This window comes from Neophocaena asiaeorientalis, unplaced genomic scaffold, assembly GCF_003031525.2.
Source record: "Neophocaena asiaeorientalis asiaeorientalis breed wild unplaced genomic scaffold, Neophocaena_asiaeorientalis_V1.1 scaffold114, whole genome shotgun sequence".
Taxonomy (NCBI): Eukaryota; Metazoa; Chordata; class Mammalia; order Artiodactyla; family Phocoenidae; genus Neophocaena; species Neophocaena asiaeorientalis.
The window spans coordinates 2,593,276-2,610,307 of NW_020173116.1; the positions used below are offsets into that span (position 1 = coordinate 2,593,276).

Consider the following 17,032-nt stretch of genomic DNA (forward strand, 5'->3'; position numbering starts at 1 on the left):
ACTTATACATATGCAATAATTTTTACAAAGATGAAAATTGTTTCAATTTTTTTTATACAGAAGAATATCACAGACTTATTTTCAATCCATACATATAATTGTACCTCATTCTTTTTATTTTTTAATTTTATTTATTTTTTACTTATTTTTATTTTTGGCTGCGTTGGATCTTTGTCGATGTGAGTGGGCTTTCTCTAGTTGCGGCGAGTGGGGGCCGCTCTTCGTTGCAGTGCACAGGCTTCTCACTCCAGTGGCTTCTCACGTTGCAGAGCACGGGCTCTAGGCGCGCAGGCTCTGTAGTTGTGGTGCGTGGGCTTAGTTGCTCTGCGGCATGTGGGATCTTCCCAGACCAGGGCTTGAACCCGTGTCCCCTGCATTGGTAGCTGGATTCTTAACCACTGTGCCACCAGGGAAGCTCCTCATTCTTTTTAATAGCTGCATAGTATTCCATTGTGAATGAATGAATGAACAATTTTTCAATTTCCCTGCTAGTATCCATTTAAGCTCTTTCCATATTTTTGCTATTACAAAAAATGCTGATATAAACACACACAACATAGTTACACATCAAATGCTAATATTTCTTTAGAATAGGTTGATAATAAAAACAAAAATAAACAAATGGTACCTAATGAAGCTTAAAAGCTTTTGCACAGTAAACGAAAACATAAATAAGACAAAAAGACAACCCTCAGAATGGGAGAAAATATTTTCAAATGAAGCAACTGACAAAGGATTAATCTCCAAAATTCACAAGCATCTCATGCAGCTTAATATCAAAAAAACAAACAACCCAATCCAAAAATGGGCAGAAGACCTAAATAGACATTTCTCCAAAGAAGATATACAGATTGCCAACAAACACATAAAAGGATGCTCAACATCACTAATCATTAGAGAAATGCAAATCAAAACTACAATGAGGTTATCACCTCACACCAGTCAGAATGGCCATCATCAAAAAATCTACAAACAATTAATGCTGGAGAGGGTGTGGAGAAAAGTGAACCCTCCTGCACTGTTGGTGGGAATGTAAATTGATACAGCCACTATGGAGAACAGTATGGAGGTTCCTTAAAAAACTAAAAATAGAACTACCATACAACCCAGCAATCCCACTACTGGGCATATACCCTGAGAAGACCATAATTCAAAAAGAGTCATGTATCACAATGTTCATTGCAGCTCTATTTACAATAGTCAGGACATGGAAGCAATCTAAATGTCCATTGGCATATGAATGGATAAAGAAGATGTGGCACATATATACAATGGAATGTTACTCAGCCATAAAAAGAAACAAAATTGAGTTATTTGTAGTGAGGTGGATGGACCTAGAGTCTGTCATACAGAGTGAAGTAAGTCAGAAAGAGAAAAACAAATACCGTACACTAACACATATATATGGAATCTAAAAGAAAAGGTTCTGAAGAACCTAGGGGCAGGACAGGAATAAAGACGCAGATGTAGAGGATGGACTTGAAGACACAGGGAGGGGGAAGGGTAAGCTGGGACGAAGTGAGAGAATGGCATGGACATATACACAGTACCAAATGTAAAATAGATAGCTAGTGGGAAGCAGCCGCATAGCACAGGGAGATCAGCTCGGTGCTTTGTGTCCACCTAGAGGGGTGGGATAGGGAGGATGGGAGGGAGACGCAAGAGGGAGGGGATATGGGGATATATGTATATATATAGCTGACTCCCTTTGTTATAAAGCAGAAACTAACACACCATCGTAAAGCAATTATACTCCAATAAAGATGTTAAAAAAATAAAATAAACAAACAAAAACTCAAAAAAATAAAAAGAATAGGTTTCTAGAGGTGGGACTGCAGGTTACTAGGGAATGTAAATTTAAATTCATGAGATACTATAAAGGATTCTTAACTTGTAGTATATGGTTGAGCTTCAGAAATTACATATTCAATTATGTGTGTGTGAGTATATGTGCTGCATATTTCTACGGAGAGATTCCCAGCTTTCTGCAGACCTACAAAAAGGGTTATGAACCACTGTGCTGCAGGGAGCTGGCATTTCCCTGTGGCTCTGGACCACAAGCATTGAATTTGCAGGTTTTGAGCAATTTAACTGAGCAGGAACTTGTCCAGCAAGGGCCACTTCCTGTCCAGGTCCAGGGTCACCTGCAAGGAGAGCAAATAGTGGCATCCACCAAAATGTCTTGCCCCTACAGTAAAGGTGAAGCGCCACAGACACATAGTCCTGTGTTCCTGGATGGTGCTTAGGCTCAATTTGATGAGCTATGTCTGGTCAGCTGGTGTTCTTGGATCTCAGGTTGGGAGGCCCTCTCCATACCGCCTATAGCTTCATCTCTAGGAAGTGAGGGCAGTGGCCAGCCTCCAATCTGCTTCACCACCCCTCCTCGCCTGTGTTGCTCCCACATCCAGGGTCCAAAAGCCCAGCCAAGTGGGACTATTCCCTGTCAGGCTATTCCCAGAGACTCAGGTCTATAGTAGTCCACACACGGGGGTCTTACACCCTGCAGGGCTGTGGGCTTCATCAGGGAAGACTTTTAGGGACTTACAAGTTCATCCCAATCCTCAGAGACTGAAAGCATGGCTGCCTTCCAGACAGGGCACAACTTGGACCCTGACTTTTGAACTGCAGCGTTAACTATAACTTTGCGATGTTTCCAATAGCTTAGTGGTTCTCAACTGGGGAGCCCATTTTCAGTTGTCATAACCTGTGGGGGTGGGTTGCTACTGGCATCTAGTGGGTAGAGGCCAGGGATACTGCTACACGTCCTATAGTGCACAGAATAGTGCCCTACAACAAAAAATTACCCAGCACAAAATGTCACTGCCACCAAGGTTGGAGAAACCCTGCAAAATATCTGATTAATAGCATCTACACGCTATTTTGGACTGGAGAGTCATTATAGTATTGATATTCCACATGCTACCTGGACTTGGCTCACATGAAGTTTCTGCTTTCGCAATCACCTTTACGTAAACTTAGAGAAATCTATTTCTTTCTTTTCTTTTTTTTTAATTGAAGTATAGTTGATTTACAATGTTGTGGAGAAATCTATTTCTAAACAATCTGAGGATGAATTCTTGGAATACCCTTTCTTCTCAAACGGATCTAGGTAGATGTTCTTCAAATTTCTATGGCTTTTTAACTCCAAAAATAATTTTTTAAAATGATATGCTATAAGCATATTTTTAAGTAGACAGCTAAAGGTATTCACCATTAAGAAATGGTTGAAAGGTTGTATCTTTCAACACATTGTAAATACTGGCATTTAAAATATAATAAGCCATCACTCTTAAGTAGATCCAATGGAATCTAAATATCACAGGGTTAATACCCACTATCATTCATTTAAAAATAATGAACAATATGGGACTCCCTGGCAGTCCAGTGGTTAGGACTCTGCACTTTCACTGCTGAGGACCTGGGTTCGACCCCTGGTCAGGAAACTAAGATCCCACAAGCTGTGTGGTGTGGCCAAAAAAAAATTAAAATTAGACATAATGAACAATAAATAAATAAAAATAAAAAGTACATGAACAGGGCTTCCCTGGTGGCGCAGTGGTTAAGAATCCGCCTGCCAATGCAGGGGACACAGGTTCGAGCCCTGGTCCGCGGGAAGATCCCACATGACTTGGAGCAACTAAGCCCGTGCGCCACAACTACTGAGCCTGCACTCTAGAGCCCGCAAGCCACAACTACTGAGCTCGCGTGCTGAAATTACTGAAGACTGCATGCCTAGAGCTTGTGCTCTGCAACAAGAGAAGCCACCGCAATGAGAAGCCCGTGCACCGCAACAAAGAGTGGCCCCCGCTTGCCTCAACTAGAGAGAAAGCCTGCATGCAGCAATGAAAACCCAACACAGACAAAAATAAATAAATAAAATAAATAAATTCATTTAAAAAAAAACAAAGTACGTGAAAAATTCTTCTTTAATAGTGCAAAAATTTGTATTATTTCTTTTTCTCTGTGACCTCCAATCTACTTCCCCAGCAGAATTTTATACTAGTGTAATATATTTTATATTTTATCTTGAAAGTCTTTTATTGATCACCCTATCACCTATTCTGTACCAAAATATGCATATAAATTGAAATACATATATCAGAAAATGTTTATTATAAGTCTCAGCAAAATTTCCTTTGGCTTGACTTACTAATAATCAGGAAACGACTGATCAAAGTAAATATATTCTAATTTTTTATAATTATCAATCAAAAAAGGAAAAACATATAAACACACATGTGTGTATGTATACTAGTTTAAAATCCATGAAAGAATATTACTTATTGCTAGAAAGAGACAGGGTTCATTACTGATCTATTTTTCATTTTTATAGGTATAAGCACTGAGCAACCTTGTTTATATAAATAAGTAAATAGTTAGGGAAGGGACTTTGTTAGAGCAATTTTACTAAATGTCTTTAACTCTTTCTGAGTTAAATGCCCCAAAACAACAAACAATCAAAAGCCACATAAGGATCAATCATCAGAAAAACGAAAGCTCCACTAAAGGCCAAACTAATGGGGGAGCTAGAGACGGAGCTTCCTGTTATTTAGATTCCTCCTTCTACCCTCCCCTCCTCCACACGTCTTGTTTTTCCCAAACTCACTATACAAATGAATTAATTCATTTCCCTATCAATGAGGTTAAGTATCATTTCGTACGTTTGCATTTCCTCCTGGGTGAATTACTCACTTATACTCTTTTTCCTAGTTTTCATGGGCTATTTGTCATTTTCCCATCAATTGGTACTAAGCCTTTGTCTGTCATATGCATTGCAAATGTTTTCTTCTATTGTTTGCCTTTGGATTTTACTTGCACAGTAATTTTTCATTTTTATGTAGTTAAGTCTATCAGTCTTTTTTTTTTCCTTTGTGGTTTCTAGATATTCTCCTACCCTTCTCATACTTCTCACGTGAAGTTTTGACAGCCATTTGGAAAGTAATCTGACTGTAACTACTAACGTAAAAATGTACATATCCTTTGTCTCAGCAATCCCACTTTGAGACATCTCTTCCACAAAAATAAAAACACTGCTTCAGGGCTTCCCGGGTGGCGCAGTGGTTAAGAACCTGCCTGCCAACACAGGGGACACGAGTTCGAGCCCTGGTCCGGGAAGATCCCACATGCTGCGGAGCAACTAAGGTCACGTGCCACAACTGCTGAAGCCCGCGCATCTAGAGGCTGTGCTCCACAACAAGAGAAGCCCGTGCACTGCAACCAAGAGTAGCCCCCGCTTGCTGCAACTAGAGAAAGCCCGCACCCAGTAACGAAGACCCAATGCAGCCAAAAAATATATATAAAAAAAAAAACAACAAAAAAACACTGCTTCACAAAAGTATATGTACAAAGATGTTACCTTCATCAGCATTGCGTGTATGGCAAAAATGAGAAACAACTTGAATACCAACCATTAAGGCAACAGTTGAATGAATTGTATGGAGTCACAATATAGTATGTTTTACTGTTATTAAAAAGAATGATTTTGCAGAACAATGTGAATGTTCTTAATGTCACAGAACTGTATACTTTAAAATGGTAAATGTTATGTTTATTTTATCAGAAATTTTTTAAAAGAGAAAAAAAAAATAGAATGATCTCTATCTCTATATAGTGTCCTGGAGAAATGGCCATGAAAATTGATAAGAGAAAAATCCATGTTTCAGGTAAATGTGTGTGTGTGTGCGTGCGCGTGCATGTTTATAGAAAAAGGTATGGAAGGATACAAACCAAATTTTATAGTTAATTACCTCAGGGAGTGTGAAGTATCTATCCTATGACTTGTAGCAAGGAACATAAATTTAGAGCTCAGATCCAATTTCAAGTCCACTACTGATTTGGTGTGTGACCTGGGAGAATTACATGTTAGTTCCTTCATGTACAAAATAGGAAGAGAAATAATATATGCCTCACTGGAATTGCTGTGAGGCACAGATATTAGAAAAGTGCCTGTCACGATAAATTATAGATGTCGTCATCATTATATTATTGTCTCCTTCAGTGTCTTCTTCATTGTACCCTATGCATTCTTCCATCCCTCTCTACCTACTGGGATTGTTAAAAGATCTGATTATCAGGAGAAAAAAACAGAGAAACAAAAACAGATTACAAGAAGCCTAACACTGAGGGGATTCACATAGTACTTGTTTCAGAACCCACCAGAGCTAGTTTGCTTCTGAGGCCATGTCTGAGCTTTGGCCCTAAAGAACTGGCACAATTTTGGAGACGTCTGGCCTAGATTTCTTTCTTCTTGTCCTGTCATCACATAGAAGGTAGTCTGGAAAGCTTAGGAGCTCTCTTCTCAACATCTCCACACTTTACTATTGCTTTCTGATATACCTAGTGTCATCTCCCTCTGTTTTCCTGTCAAATCAACAGCTTCTTGCACTGCACATGCTTTCTCTTACTTACTGGTACTCTCTCCTTAACTGGCAGATGGATAAGACCTGGAGTCATCATATTTGCTGAGTCCCACACACCAGTTTATCCAATACCAACCTTGCCTCTTTCATGGAACTACTGCCACATTAACGTTCTTTGGTTTGAGATCCGGAGGCTTTAGGCGATTCGATTTTTTCTATGTGTTTTGCAACATTTCACATTCAACAAATCTCATTCCTGTTAAATATGAAATAAACCAATAACTCCTCCTAGTTTATTTCAGCCTTAGGGCACTAATGTATGGAATCAGATACCTCATTCCTCTCAGAACAGGATGACGATGAGCTTCCCTGTTAGTAAAGAGCTCTCAAGGTTATAAATTATAACGCTGGTGACTAAAACAACGCGGTGGCTCTTTTCATTGATTTTACATGATCCCCAGGGTTTCTCATTTCTCCGCTTCTTTGTGCCATCCCTTGTATTTACTCATCCTTTCCTTGTGTCTCTTTCCCTTTCTCCCTCTCTTCTCTCTCCCTCTCCTCCAACAAACATTCTTAAGCACCTTCTGTGTGTCAGGCTCTCAGCAACAAAGCCTGAGCAAAACGGACCACCTTCTTATTGTCATGGAGCTTACAAATCTAATTGGGAGTTGAGACATTCATCAAATAGTCACCAAATCTGTATTTCAAAGAGCACTGAGTGCCATGTAGGAAAACACAGGACCCTGTGAGAAATCTGTGTAGGTGAAGATTTCGTCCAGAAAGAGGCAGCTGAAGGCTACATCCAGGAAGTGGCAGCTGAGCTGGGTGGGAAGGATGGGGAGGAATTAGCCAGGCATCTCCCCTCATTTAGAGCTATGGGTGGGCAGAGACCAAGACTGTCATGGCACCAATACTGGGTCTGCTTGACAGAAACGCTTGTAAATATTTGTGGGAGGAAGGGACAATGTGAAACATATAAATCAATGAAAATGTGCTTTGTTTTGAGCATAATCAATTAAGAAATTTAACTGTTAATAGTCAAAAGAATGCAAAGTAGAAGACAAAAAGGAGAGAGTGGCACAAGATGAGGTTAAAGAAGTAGCAGCCAAATCACACTGAGGCCTTTAAGGGTATGTAGGGATTTTGGTCTTTATTCTAACAGCAACTGGAAGCCACCGAAGGGTTATTTTTTACAGCTAACTATTATGTGCTGGATACTGTGCTAAAGACTTTGCTTGCATGATTTTGTTTAATTCTTGATGCAATCCTATGAGAGTATGATTATTACCCCAGTTTTACAGACTGAGGACCCTGAGGAGTAGAGAGGGTTAGTTGTTTGCCCAACACTGTTAATAAGTGGCAGAGGCTTGACTCCAAAACCCCTACCCTTAACCATTAAATTACATATGCTAAGAACAAGAATGAGTAGGTAAGCAAGTATGAACAGCTGATTCTAATCTCCTTGGCAGGAACAACCCCATGTGGAGTTGTTAGCATAGGGGTATCAGGGTTTAATGACCTAATCATTGAATTTAATCTCCTTGCTCTGACTCCATATTAATCAAATAACTTTACATTCTAGCTTCCCCTATAGATTTTTCTGCTGGAAGATAATGCACTGAGCAGCCTACACATGCAATTTGTTTCAGCTGGGAATTTTATTCCACATTGTAAGTTAACAAATTGGCATTCTGCTTAAAAAAAAAAAAGTGAACTACTCTAAAATAAACAAGAAATGATTAACGTCTTACACAGTTATTTTTCCATAAGTTAGTTTGAAAAACAGAAACAAATATAAACATCTATATTGTCTCTTTTGTGATTTAGTTGGAGGCTGTCCTTTTCTTGTTCCCTGCTTTGAAGGACCATGGATGCGGTCATAAAGTCTAGAGATGGGCCCTTTTTTAACGTTCTTTGTGAAAGCCCCAAGCACAGCCCAAGTGCTTCCATTGTTTCCCAATCAGCAAACCCACCTTTCCTCCCGCAAGCCGCGGAGAGGACTGTTCTTCCGAATTCACCTAATTCTCTGAGCAGTAAGCAGCTGGAGGCTGCTGCGAGGGGTCTTATTCATCTCCCCAGGGTAGCGTGCATCCTATCCTAGGAGCAGGCGGTCTCCTAATAACATCATTAAACCCGAAGTTCATGCGCTCGGGGCCACCGCGACAGCAGCAGCCCCCCGGCCCCGGCCCTGCACCAAGTCCGAAGCCCCTGTGCGGGACGGAAGTGACACCGGCCCACCCGCCACTTGTGGGCTCCTTCCAAACGGAGAGCCAGGAAATCGGTCCCCGACTCCCGGCTCCTCGTTGGCTCAAGTTTGGTTTTGTTCTTTTCCCTTCTCTTCCTATAATTCCTTTAAATGGGCAAACCTGGCACAAACGCAGGTGGACATTTTAAAGTGAAAGCTTCAGGAAACAGACCATCACCTTGTCAAGAGATCTGCTGAATCACATACAAGGGCGTAAACGGGGCTCCCCCCACCCCAATATTCAACAGTCTCTTGAACAGAAGACTGAAATCATACTCTAAACATCGACTTTTTTCCTCCTCCAAGATAGTAAAGTCAGCGAATGCAAGGTGAGCCTTGTGAGCAGCCTTTCTTGGAGAAAAGGCTGGAGCCAAGGGGCCGAGCGCGGCCTCCACCGTAGGGTCCACAAAGAGTGAGGGCCTCTCTCAGAAACTGTAGCGCTGGGGGCGGAAGGGGGACGGCAATCGTTGAAATCGATGACAGAACTCTCTTTATTCCGCTTTTCGGCCATTTTCACCACAGAACCATTAACCAAGAAATTGCCAGCAACTAGACGGCCCCCCGCAGGGCTGCCAGCCGCCGGCTGCGCTCAGGGCGAGGATGCACAAGGCCGTGCGAAGGATCGTACGCTGACCAGCCAAGATGGCCACTTTCACGTGGCTGTGGGCCACTGGCTCCCTGTCACCCGGGCATCCCCAGGCAGGGCAGCCGGAAAGACCCTCGGGGAGAGCCAGAGGACAAAACCCCCGACGATTCCCGCCGCCCCCGCTGGGGGACGCGACCTAGCGGCCAGGTAGCCCGGCCAACGGTCGGAAGGGAGGTGCCATTGTCACAGCACAGGGGAGCAGGCCCATAAAGCCCTTGTCTCTCTTCCTTCCACGTCGAACACGGAAGCATACAACGACCCAGTATATTGCCTTTCCCCTCACCCCTTATTAGTGCTTAAGATGGCGAATATTCGCAAGAGGGGCGCGTTACCTCCGCTCCCTTCCCCCTGCCTGGCAGAATGGTTCGGTCGAGCTCCCCTCGGTGGACCGCCCCTTCCCCTCCCCCGTCCCCGCGCGAGTGGCGCATTGGCGCGCGGCGCCGAGGGGCGGGGCCCGAGCCGGGCGCGCGCGGGCGCCGTGTATAAATAGTAGGCCGCGCTGCCCGCCGCCTCGTTTGCTCCGCGCCGCCCGCTCGAGCTGACAGGATCGCGGTCTTTTGCTAGCGCGTTTCGCACTTGTCGGCTCGTCGCTTTTTCTCCTCAACGCCACTTTCACTCACCGCCACCACCATGAACGGTCAGCTCAACGGCTTCCACGACGCGTTCATCGAGGAGGGCACGTTCCTCTTCACCTCCGAGTCTGTGGGGGAAGGCCACCCAGGTGAGGTGACGGGGCCTGGAGCGAAGCGAGGGGCGGGGCGCGGGGTCGGGACTGGCCGGCAGAATCCGCCGGCAGCAGTGCCCAAGCCGGTGGCCCTCTCCCGGCTGCTAGTGGAAAGAGCGGCGGCCGCGCGCCTTCCTCGTGGCGCCGCCGCTGCCGAGCGCGTGGCCGCCGCCCCCCCTTCCTCTCTCCTCCCCTCCCATCCGGCCGCGCGGCCCGGCATGCGGAAGATTCCAGAAAACGAGAAGGGCGGGGGCCGTGGCCGCTCGTGTTCTAGCCGGGGAGGGCACTATTTCCTTCTCCCCGCCCTGCGGTCCGAGCCACCTCGAGTGGGCGGCCCGCCTCGCGTGCTCGCGTCCGGCCCGCGAGAGCGCGCGCCCCGCATTGCAGCCTCAACCACGTGTTTGCCGCATGTGGCTTCTGGGCGAGGGAGCCGGCTGGTTTGCAGAGCGTGGCCCGGGCCACCGTGCCTCCGCTCTTCCCGTTAATTCTTTGGCTACACTGAAGAATACGACATGCCCTTAGCCGGTATATGGCCTCGCGTCAAGGTGACAGCCTCCAACTAAATATAGTGCTTGTCGGAGGAGGCATTCCTTATTTGGATCGTGCGTGAAAAGGATAGGAAGCATGAATTAAGTGTATGGCGCCATTGCGTTGGGGCTGACTGTTAGGCAAGGTTTTTACTCCATATATCATCCTCCGGGCTTTGTCCACCGGTCCGCCATTATGGCGATCAATTTACACGGGAACGAATGAAGCTATTTCAAGGAACTTTCGAACCCAGCCTGAAAACCTCACCTAGTGAAGATCGTTATTCTACCAGACGGGTCCAGCCCTTTCTTGGGATGACCACAATGACAGATGCCTCGTCTGTTGGTTTAAGGATCCATTTCCCTCTAGCAAGCTTACTGTGCCTATGATGAAATCCCACGAGCAACCTAGTGGTAGAGGAGAGGACAAACCCCGAGATCCTGATGAGTGAAGGTCAGGTGTGGTGTGGGTGGTTTTGTTTGTTTTCCCCCAGCGCTGAGAACTGCACTGTGTATTTGAACCGCCTTTTATTAACTTAAAGCTGCAGGCATTTGTAAATGTTTAGATTGTCCTGGGCCTCTGACTGGACTGCGGTACACATTTTGCTTAAGTTTTTTTTGGATGGTTATAGAAAATTTAGGAAAGTGATATTCGGGGTTTTTTTCTGTTCTCCTGATTTTTAATAGAGGGCAGTACAGTGAGGGGAAGATCAGCAAGGATTCAGAATACATTTGGGGATTTTCCAGTCTATTCGGCTCTTGTTCCTGGATTACTCTTAACACAAAATCAAATGGTTGCCGTTTTATTCCCTTTGTTCATGAAGTGTCGTTGCTGTCATCATTTAACTCTGACTTTCTCACTGCCCTAATTGGCGTTCCTTAGAATCAGGGAGAGATTGATAAACGGTTCACCTTTCTGGTTGGTTAGATTTATAATAAAAAATTTAAGTTCGGGGGATAAAATGTAAGTACCATTGCCTTTGAAAATTAATGCTGTGAAGGTAAATGTTCCTTGCTTTGCTTTTGAATGGAAGATAAAACACTTTCTACTTACTTCCATTTAATCAGTCTCCATTGTGTGGCTATCCTGTTTAACAATAGAAATTGTTTTTGCCTAGGAACTTAATTTTTCAAGATGTCTGATATACTTTAAAGATGGGACTGAAGTCCTTGTAAAGGTGTAAAGTGCATATACTGCAATGAGCTTAAATGTACTAAACATGCTGGGTGTTCTGCTGGCTTATCTGAATTGGTGATCTGTGGTACAGCTATATGAAGAACAAGGTGTCAAGTTAGGAAACATGTAGCACTATATCCAGCATTTATTCTTCAGGGAAATGGTGTCTGCGAAAGCAGTATAGCAGTTAAGATCTCCATACTTGGAATGTCGCTGAAAATGTACACTTGAAAATGGTTAAATTGGTAAATTTTATGCTATATAGGTTTTGCCACAATTTTGGTGGGGGGAGGGTGCCCCGCCAAGCGGCCTTCAGGATCATAGTTCCCTGACCAAGGATTGAACCCATGCCCCCTGCAGTGGAAGCACGAAGTCCTAACCACTGGACTGCCAGGGAATTCCTGCCACAGTTTTTTTAAAAGAAAACACAGAGATCTTCCCAGCTGTAGTTACAGGGGAAGGGGGCATGACATACATGACATTATCAGTGAATTAAAGAAATTAAGCCAGGAATTTTTTTCTTCCCCAGATAAGATTTGTGACCAGATTAGTGATGCTGTTCTTGATGCCCACCTTCAGCAGGACCCTGATGCCAAAGTGGCTTGTGGTAGGTTCAGAACACTGCTTTATCACCTGATGAAAAGGTAGCATGAAAATTACTTCATAAAAGTGATGTTTGACTGTGAACCTCTCTTTTACTAGAAACTGTTGCTAAAACTGGAATGATCCTTCTTGCTGGGGAAATTACGTCCAGAGCTGCTGTTGACTACCAGAAAGTGGTTCGTGAAACCATTAAACACATTGGATATGATGATTCTTCCAAAGGTGTGTTTTAATGAGTGGGCTTTCTAACCTCATTTTTCCAGGTATTTTTCTTTCAGTCCTCTCTAGCTATATCTTCTAGAGTGTTCCTGGGAATATTTAATTCTACTTGTATATTTTTAGTGTTTTTGTTCCAGCCCTATTCTTTAAAAGTACCAAGTTTTAGGTATATTTGATTTCTCTAGCAGCATTTAGAATTCCAGATAATTTTAAAATGACAAATTTACTTTGTCGTAAATACAAAGTATTGCTATGGTCCTTTAAAAACAAACCAAAAAAACATCGTTTTGTTTATAGGGTTTGACTACAAGACTTGTAACGTGCTAGTGGCCTTGGAGCAACAGTCACCAGATATTGCTCAAGGTGTTCATCTTGATCGGAATGAGGAAGACATTGGTGCAGGAGACCAGGTATCTTGGTAGACATCTATTTGCATCTCTTCTAACATTAAATTCTAAAGCTTGGATTGATTGCATTGGTAACTTTTCCTTTTTTAGGGTTTGATGTTTGGTTATGCCACTGATGAAACAGAGGAATGTATGCCATTAACCATTGTCTTAGCACACAAGCTCAATGCCAAACTGGCTGAACTACGCCGGAATGGCACTTTGCCTTGGTTACGCCCAGATTCTAAAACTCAAGTAAGTGACGAGTGTCAAAACTACACACATGACATTGGCACAGGACTTCAGTAAGGTGTTTTGATTAAAGCTAAGAGAAGAATATGGTTTGTTCTCTGTATTGTAATGTAGGGTAGAGAGTCAGGAACAAAGCTATTGTTTAATAGATTGATGTTCTGATGATCTGTTTCGCTTTCAAGGTGACTGTGCAGTATATGCAGGACCGAGGTGCTGTGCTTCCCATCAGAGTCCACACAATTGTTATATCTGTTCAGCATGATGAAGAAGTTTGTCTAGATGAGATGAGGGATGCCCTAAAGGAGAAAGTCATCAAAGCCGTTGTACCTGCAAAGTATCTTGATGAGGATACAATCTATCATCTACAGCCAAGTGGCAGATTTGTTATTGGTGGGCCTCAGGTAAGGTCTTACAATGTCAATTCAGTTGCTTTTTTGGGTCTTCTGTTACTTGCTAAAATTTGGCTACTTCCACCTTTTTCCTAGGGTTTTTGAAGCCTGCCTGTGCCTCTTCTGAGGATATTTGCCAAGTGATATTGAATAACCATTTAACAAGCCTGATCTAGAACCACTGGAAAGGATTAGGCATAAAGTAACTTAAATCCTATAATTTCAGGGTGATGCTGGTTTGACTGGCCGGAAAATCATTGTGGACACTTACGGTGGTTGGGGAGCTCATGGAGGAGGTGCCTTTTCAGGAAAGGATTATACCAAGGTGGACCGTTCAGCTGCTTATGCTGCTCGTTGGGTGGCAAAATCCCTTGTTAAAGGAGGTCTGTGCAGAAGGGTTCTTGTTCAGGTATATACTTCTATATAACTGGGTTGACTAAAAGGCATGTAAGCGGGAGGGCATTTAGCAGTTATCTACTTAATCTTTTTTTGATACCAGTGTATTACACAAGTATGTGGGTCTTTTGATCACTGACTCTTACGACATTTAAATTCTTTTAGGTCTCTTATGCTATTGGAGTATCTCATCCATTGTCTATCTCCATTTTCCATTATGGCACCTCTCAGAAGAGTGAGAGAGAGCTATTAGAGATTGTGAAGAAGAATTTTGACCTCCGCCCTGGGGTCATTGTCAGGTAAAGATGGTAAAGACTATTGCTAGTGAAAAACATTGAGGGTGTGGGTGTGTATATATATATACTTGATATATTCAAATCTGAGAAAGTGAAGGTGTGAAGGAAGACTGGAGTGGTGGGGAAACATGGTAATTCCTAGAATGTGTTGATGTCATTTTTAAATTGCCATCAGTAAAGGCCTAAAATATTAGGAAACTCTAAAATGACACTGCTGCGTGGCTTAGACTAACCGCCCTAGAAAGTCCTCCACATTTGATATAGGCTTTGTGCTCCTGTTACCTAAGGGATGTTTACTTAAAAGAAGTTTTAGTACAGATGAATGGGCATGGCTGTTACAAAGAAAATAACCATGGTAGGGTGTGGGCATGGGACCTCGGTAAGTATTCCATGATTTTAGATGAGCTTTTGACACTTGAAATGTCTCAGAATAATGACAAGTTTTCATATTTGTTGAGCCAGGGACGGAAAAACAAGAACTATAGTTACTAATAAGGACTGTGCAAGGAGTTTGGACACCAGGGAAGTAACAAACACTTTTGCCACAAACTTCTTTCCTAGCATACCCCAGAGAACTGAACTCATTTGCCAGAAGTCTTGAAAATGAGTCTTGCTGATTGTTTTGCTTTAATTTAATTGAATGCTACATATTAAGTTACGGACTTGTATATTCCAGGGATCTGGATCTGAAGAAGCCAATTTATCAGAGGACTGCAGCCTATGGCCACTTTGGTAGGGACAGCTTCCCATGGGAAGTGCCCAAAAAGCTTAAATATTGAAAGTGTTAGCCTTTTTTCCCCAGACTTGTTGGCGTAGGCTACAGAGAAGCCTTCAAGCTCTGAGGGAAAGGGCCCTTCTTCCTAAATTTTCCTGTCCTCTTTCAGCTCCTGATCAGTTGCAGTCACTCTAGTCAATGACATGAATTTTAGCTTGTGTGGGGGACTGTAAGTTGGGCTTGCTATTCTGTCCCTAGGTGTTTTGTTCACCATTATAATGAATTTAGTGAGCATAGGTGATCCATGTAACTGCCTAGAAACAAACCAACAGCACTGTAGTAAACAATGCTTTGAAATTGAACCTTTGTGCCCTATCACCCAACCTTCTAAAATCCTAATTGCATTGACTTTCCCACCAAATGCTGAAAATGTCCTTGTAACGTGCACGTAAAGTACTTGTAGTTCCATTATAGCCTCTGTCTGGCAATGCCACAGCCCTGTCAGCATGAATTTGTAATGTCTTGAGCTCTATTATGAATGTGAAGCCTTCCCTTATCCTCCCTTTAACTTGATCCATTTCTAATTATGTAGCTCTTTGTCAGGGAGTGTTCTCTATCCAATCATTCTTGCATGTAACGCAAGTTCCAGTTGGAGCTCTAGCCTGACATGAGAAAGGAAAAAAAAAAGGCAGTTACCATTAAACCATCTCCCTGGTGCTTATGCTCTTAATTGCCATCTCTTAAACAGCACCAAATCAAAATCTCTCCACTTTTCAGCTGTCTTTTGGAGGACGTACGTAATAAGGTTTTTATTTAGTAAATCAATCCTATGCATGGTTTCAGCACTAGCCAAACCACCAACTCCTAGCTCTAGAAAAACAGGCACTTGGCACCCTTGTGATGTCATACAAAGAAGTCACAGGGCTGTACCTGAGGGTCTGTAGGTTGCACACTTTGGTACCAGATAACTTTTTTTTTCTTTATAAGAAAGACTGAGCACTCCACACTGCACAATAAGTCCTCCCAGGGTTTTAACTTTGTTTTGTTTTCAAAACCAGGTCCAATGAGCTTTCTGAACAGCTGGTGTAGCTACAGAGAAACCAGCTTCCTTCAGAGAGCAGTGCTTTTGGCGGGGAGGAGGAAATCCCTTCATACTTGAACATTTTCTAATTGCTTATTTATTGTATTCTGGGGTATGGCGTAAGTACAGAGAAGCCATCACCTCAGATGGCAGCTTTTAAAAGTTTTTTTTTTTTTTTTTTTTTTTTTTTTTTCCTCAACACCATGATTCCTTTAACATGTTTCCAGCATTCCCAGGTAGGCCAAGGTGTCCTACAGAAAAACCTTGGGTTAGACCTACAGGGGTTCTGGCTGGTGTTAACAGAAGGGAGGGCAGAGCTGGTGCAGCTGGCCATGGAGAAAGCTGACTTGGCTGGTGTGGTACAGAGAAGCCAGCTTGTTTACATGCTTATTCCATGACTGCTTGCCCTAAGCAGAAAGTGCCTTTCAGCATCTATTTTTGGAGGTTTATTACGTATGTCTGGTTCTCAATTCCAACAGTTTAATGAAGATCTAAATAAAATGCTAGGTTCTACCTTAACCTGTGTCCATTATTCTTTTAAAGTGTTTTGGTATGAATATGAATTGAACATACTTTTTAACCCTGAGTAATCGTAATCCCACCCATGGTTTAGGGAAATCACTTCAATCCTGACTGCAGGCAGTTTGTAAATCATATCCCTTGCACTAAGGAAGTTCAAGGGTTTTGTTTTGTTTTGTTTTGTTTTTTGCGGTACGCGGGCCATTCACTGTTCTGGCCTCTCGTGCCGCGGAACATGGGCTCCGGACACACAGGCTCAGCGGCCATGGCTCACGGGCCCAGCCGCTCCGAGGCATGTGGGATCTTCCCAAACCGGGGCACGAACCCATGTTCCCTGCATCGGCAAGCAGACTCTCAACCACTGCGCCACCAGGGAAGCCCGGAAGTTCAAGGTTTGATCTCAGTTTGTCTAGCACTGCCTTTTTTGGCCAATACACTGGGCAAAATTCACAGCTCCTTATTACAGCAGCCAGTTCTATACCATCAGCAGTGTTTTAA

General features: G+C 43.2%; 1 protein-coding gene across 1 annotated transcript; it reads left to right on the forward strand.

The window, feature by feature from the left end:
• The first annotated feature begins 9,760 nt into the window (after positions 1 to 9,760).
• On the forward strand, positions 9,761 to 16,534 carry MAT2A (methionine adenosyltransferase 2A). The gene is made up of 9 exons (XM_024743920.1): positions 9,761 to 9,971; positions 12,208 to 12,285; positions 12,381 to 12,503; positions 12,798 to 12,910; positions 12,998 to 13,141; positions 13,321 to 13,539; positions 13,754 to 13,936; positions 14,089 to 14,222; positions 14,896 to 16,534. The coding sequence occupies exons 1-9, from the start codon at positions 9,881 to 9,883 to the stop codon at positions 14,996 to 14,998; spliced, it is 1,188 nt and encodes a 395-aa protein (XP_024599688.1). The 5' UTR covers positions 9,761 to 9,880; the 3' UTR covers positions 14,999 to 16,534.
• Positions 16,535 to 17,032: the final 498 nt, after the last annotated feature.

What these genes read in the sequence shown, in the direction of transcription:
- MAT2A (XM_024743920.1), top strand. Translation starts at nt 9,881, where the DNA reads ATGAACGGTCAGCTCAACGGCTTCCACGACGCGTTCATCGAGGAGGGC. An exon ending in ACATTGGTGCAGGAGACCAG is followed by an intron (nt 12,911 to 12,997) that starts GTATCTTGGTAG and finishes TTCCTTTTTTAG; the next exon opens with GGTTTGATGTTTGGTTATGC. An exon ending in GCAGAAGGGTTCTTGTTCAG is followed by an intron (nt 13,937 to 14,088) that starts GTATATACTTCT and finishes AAATTCTTTTAG; the next exon opens with GTCTCTTATGCTATTGGAGT.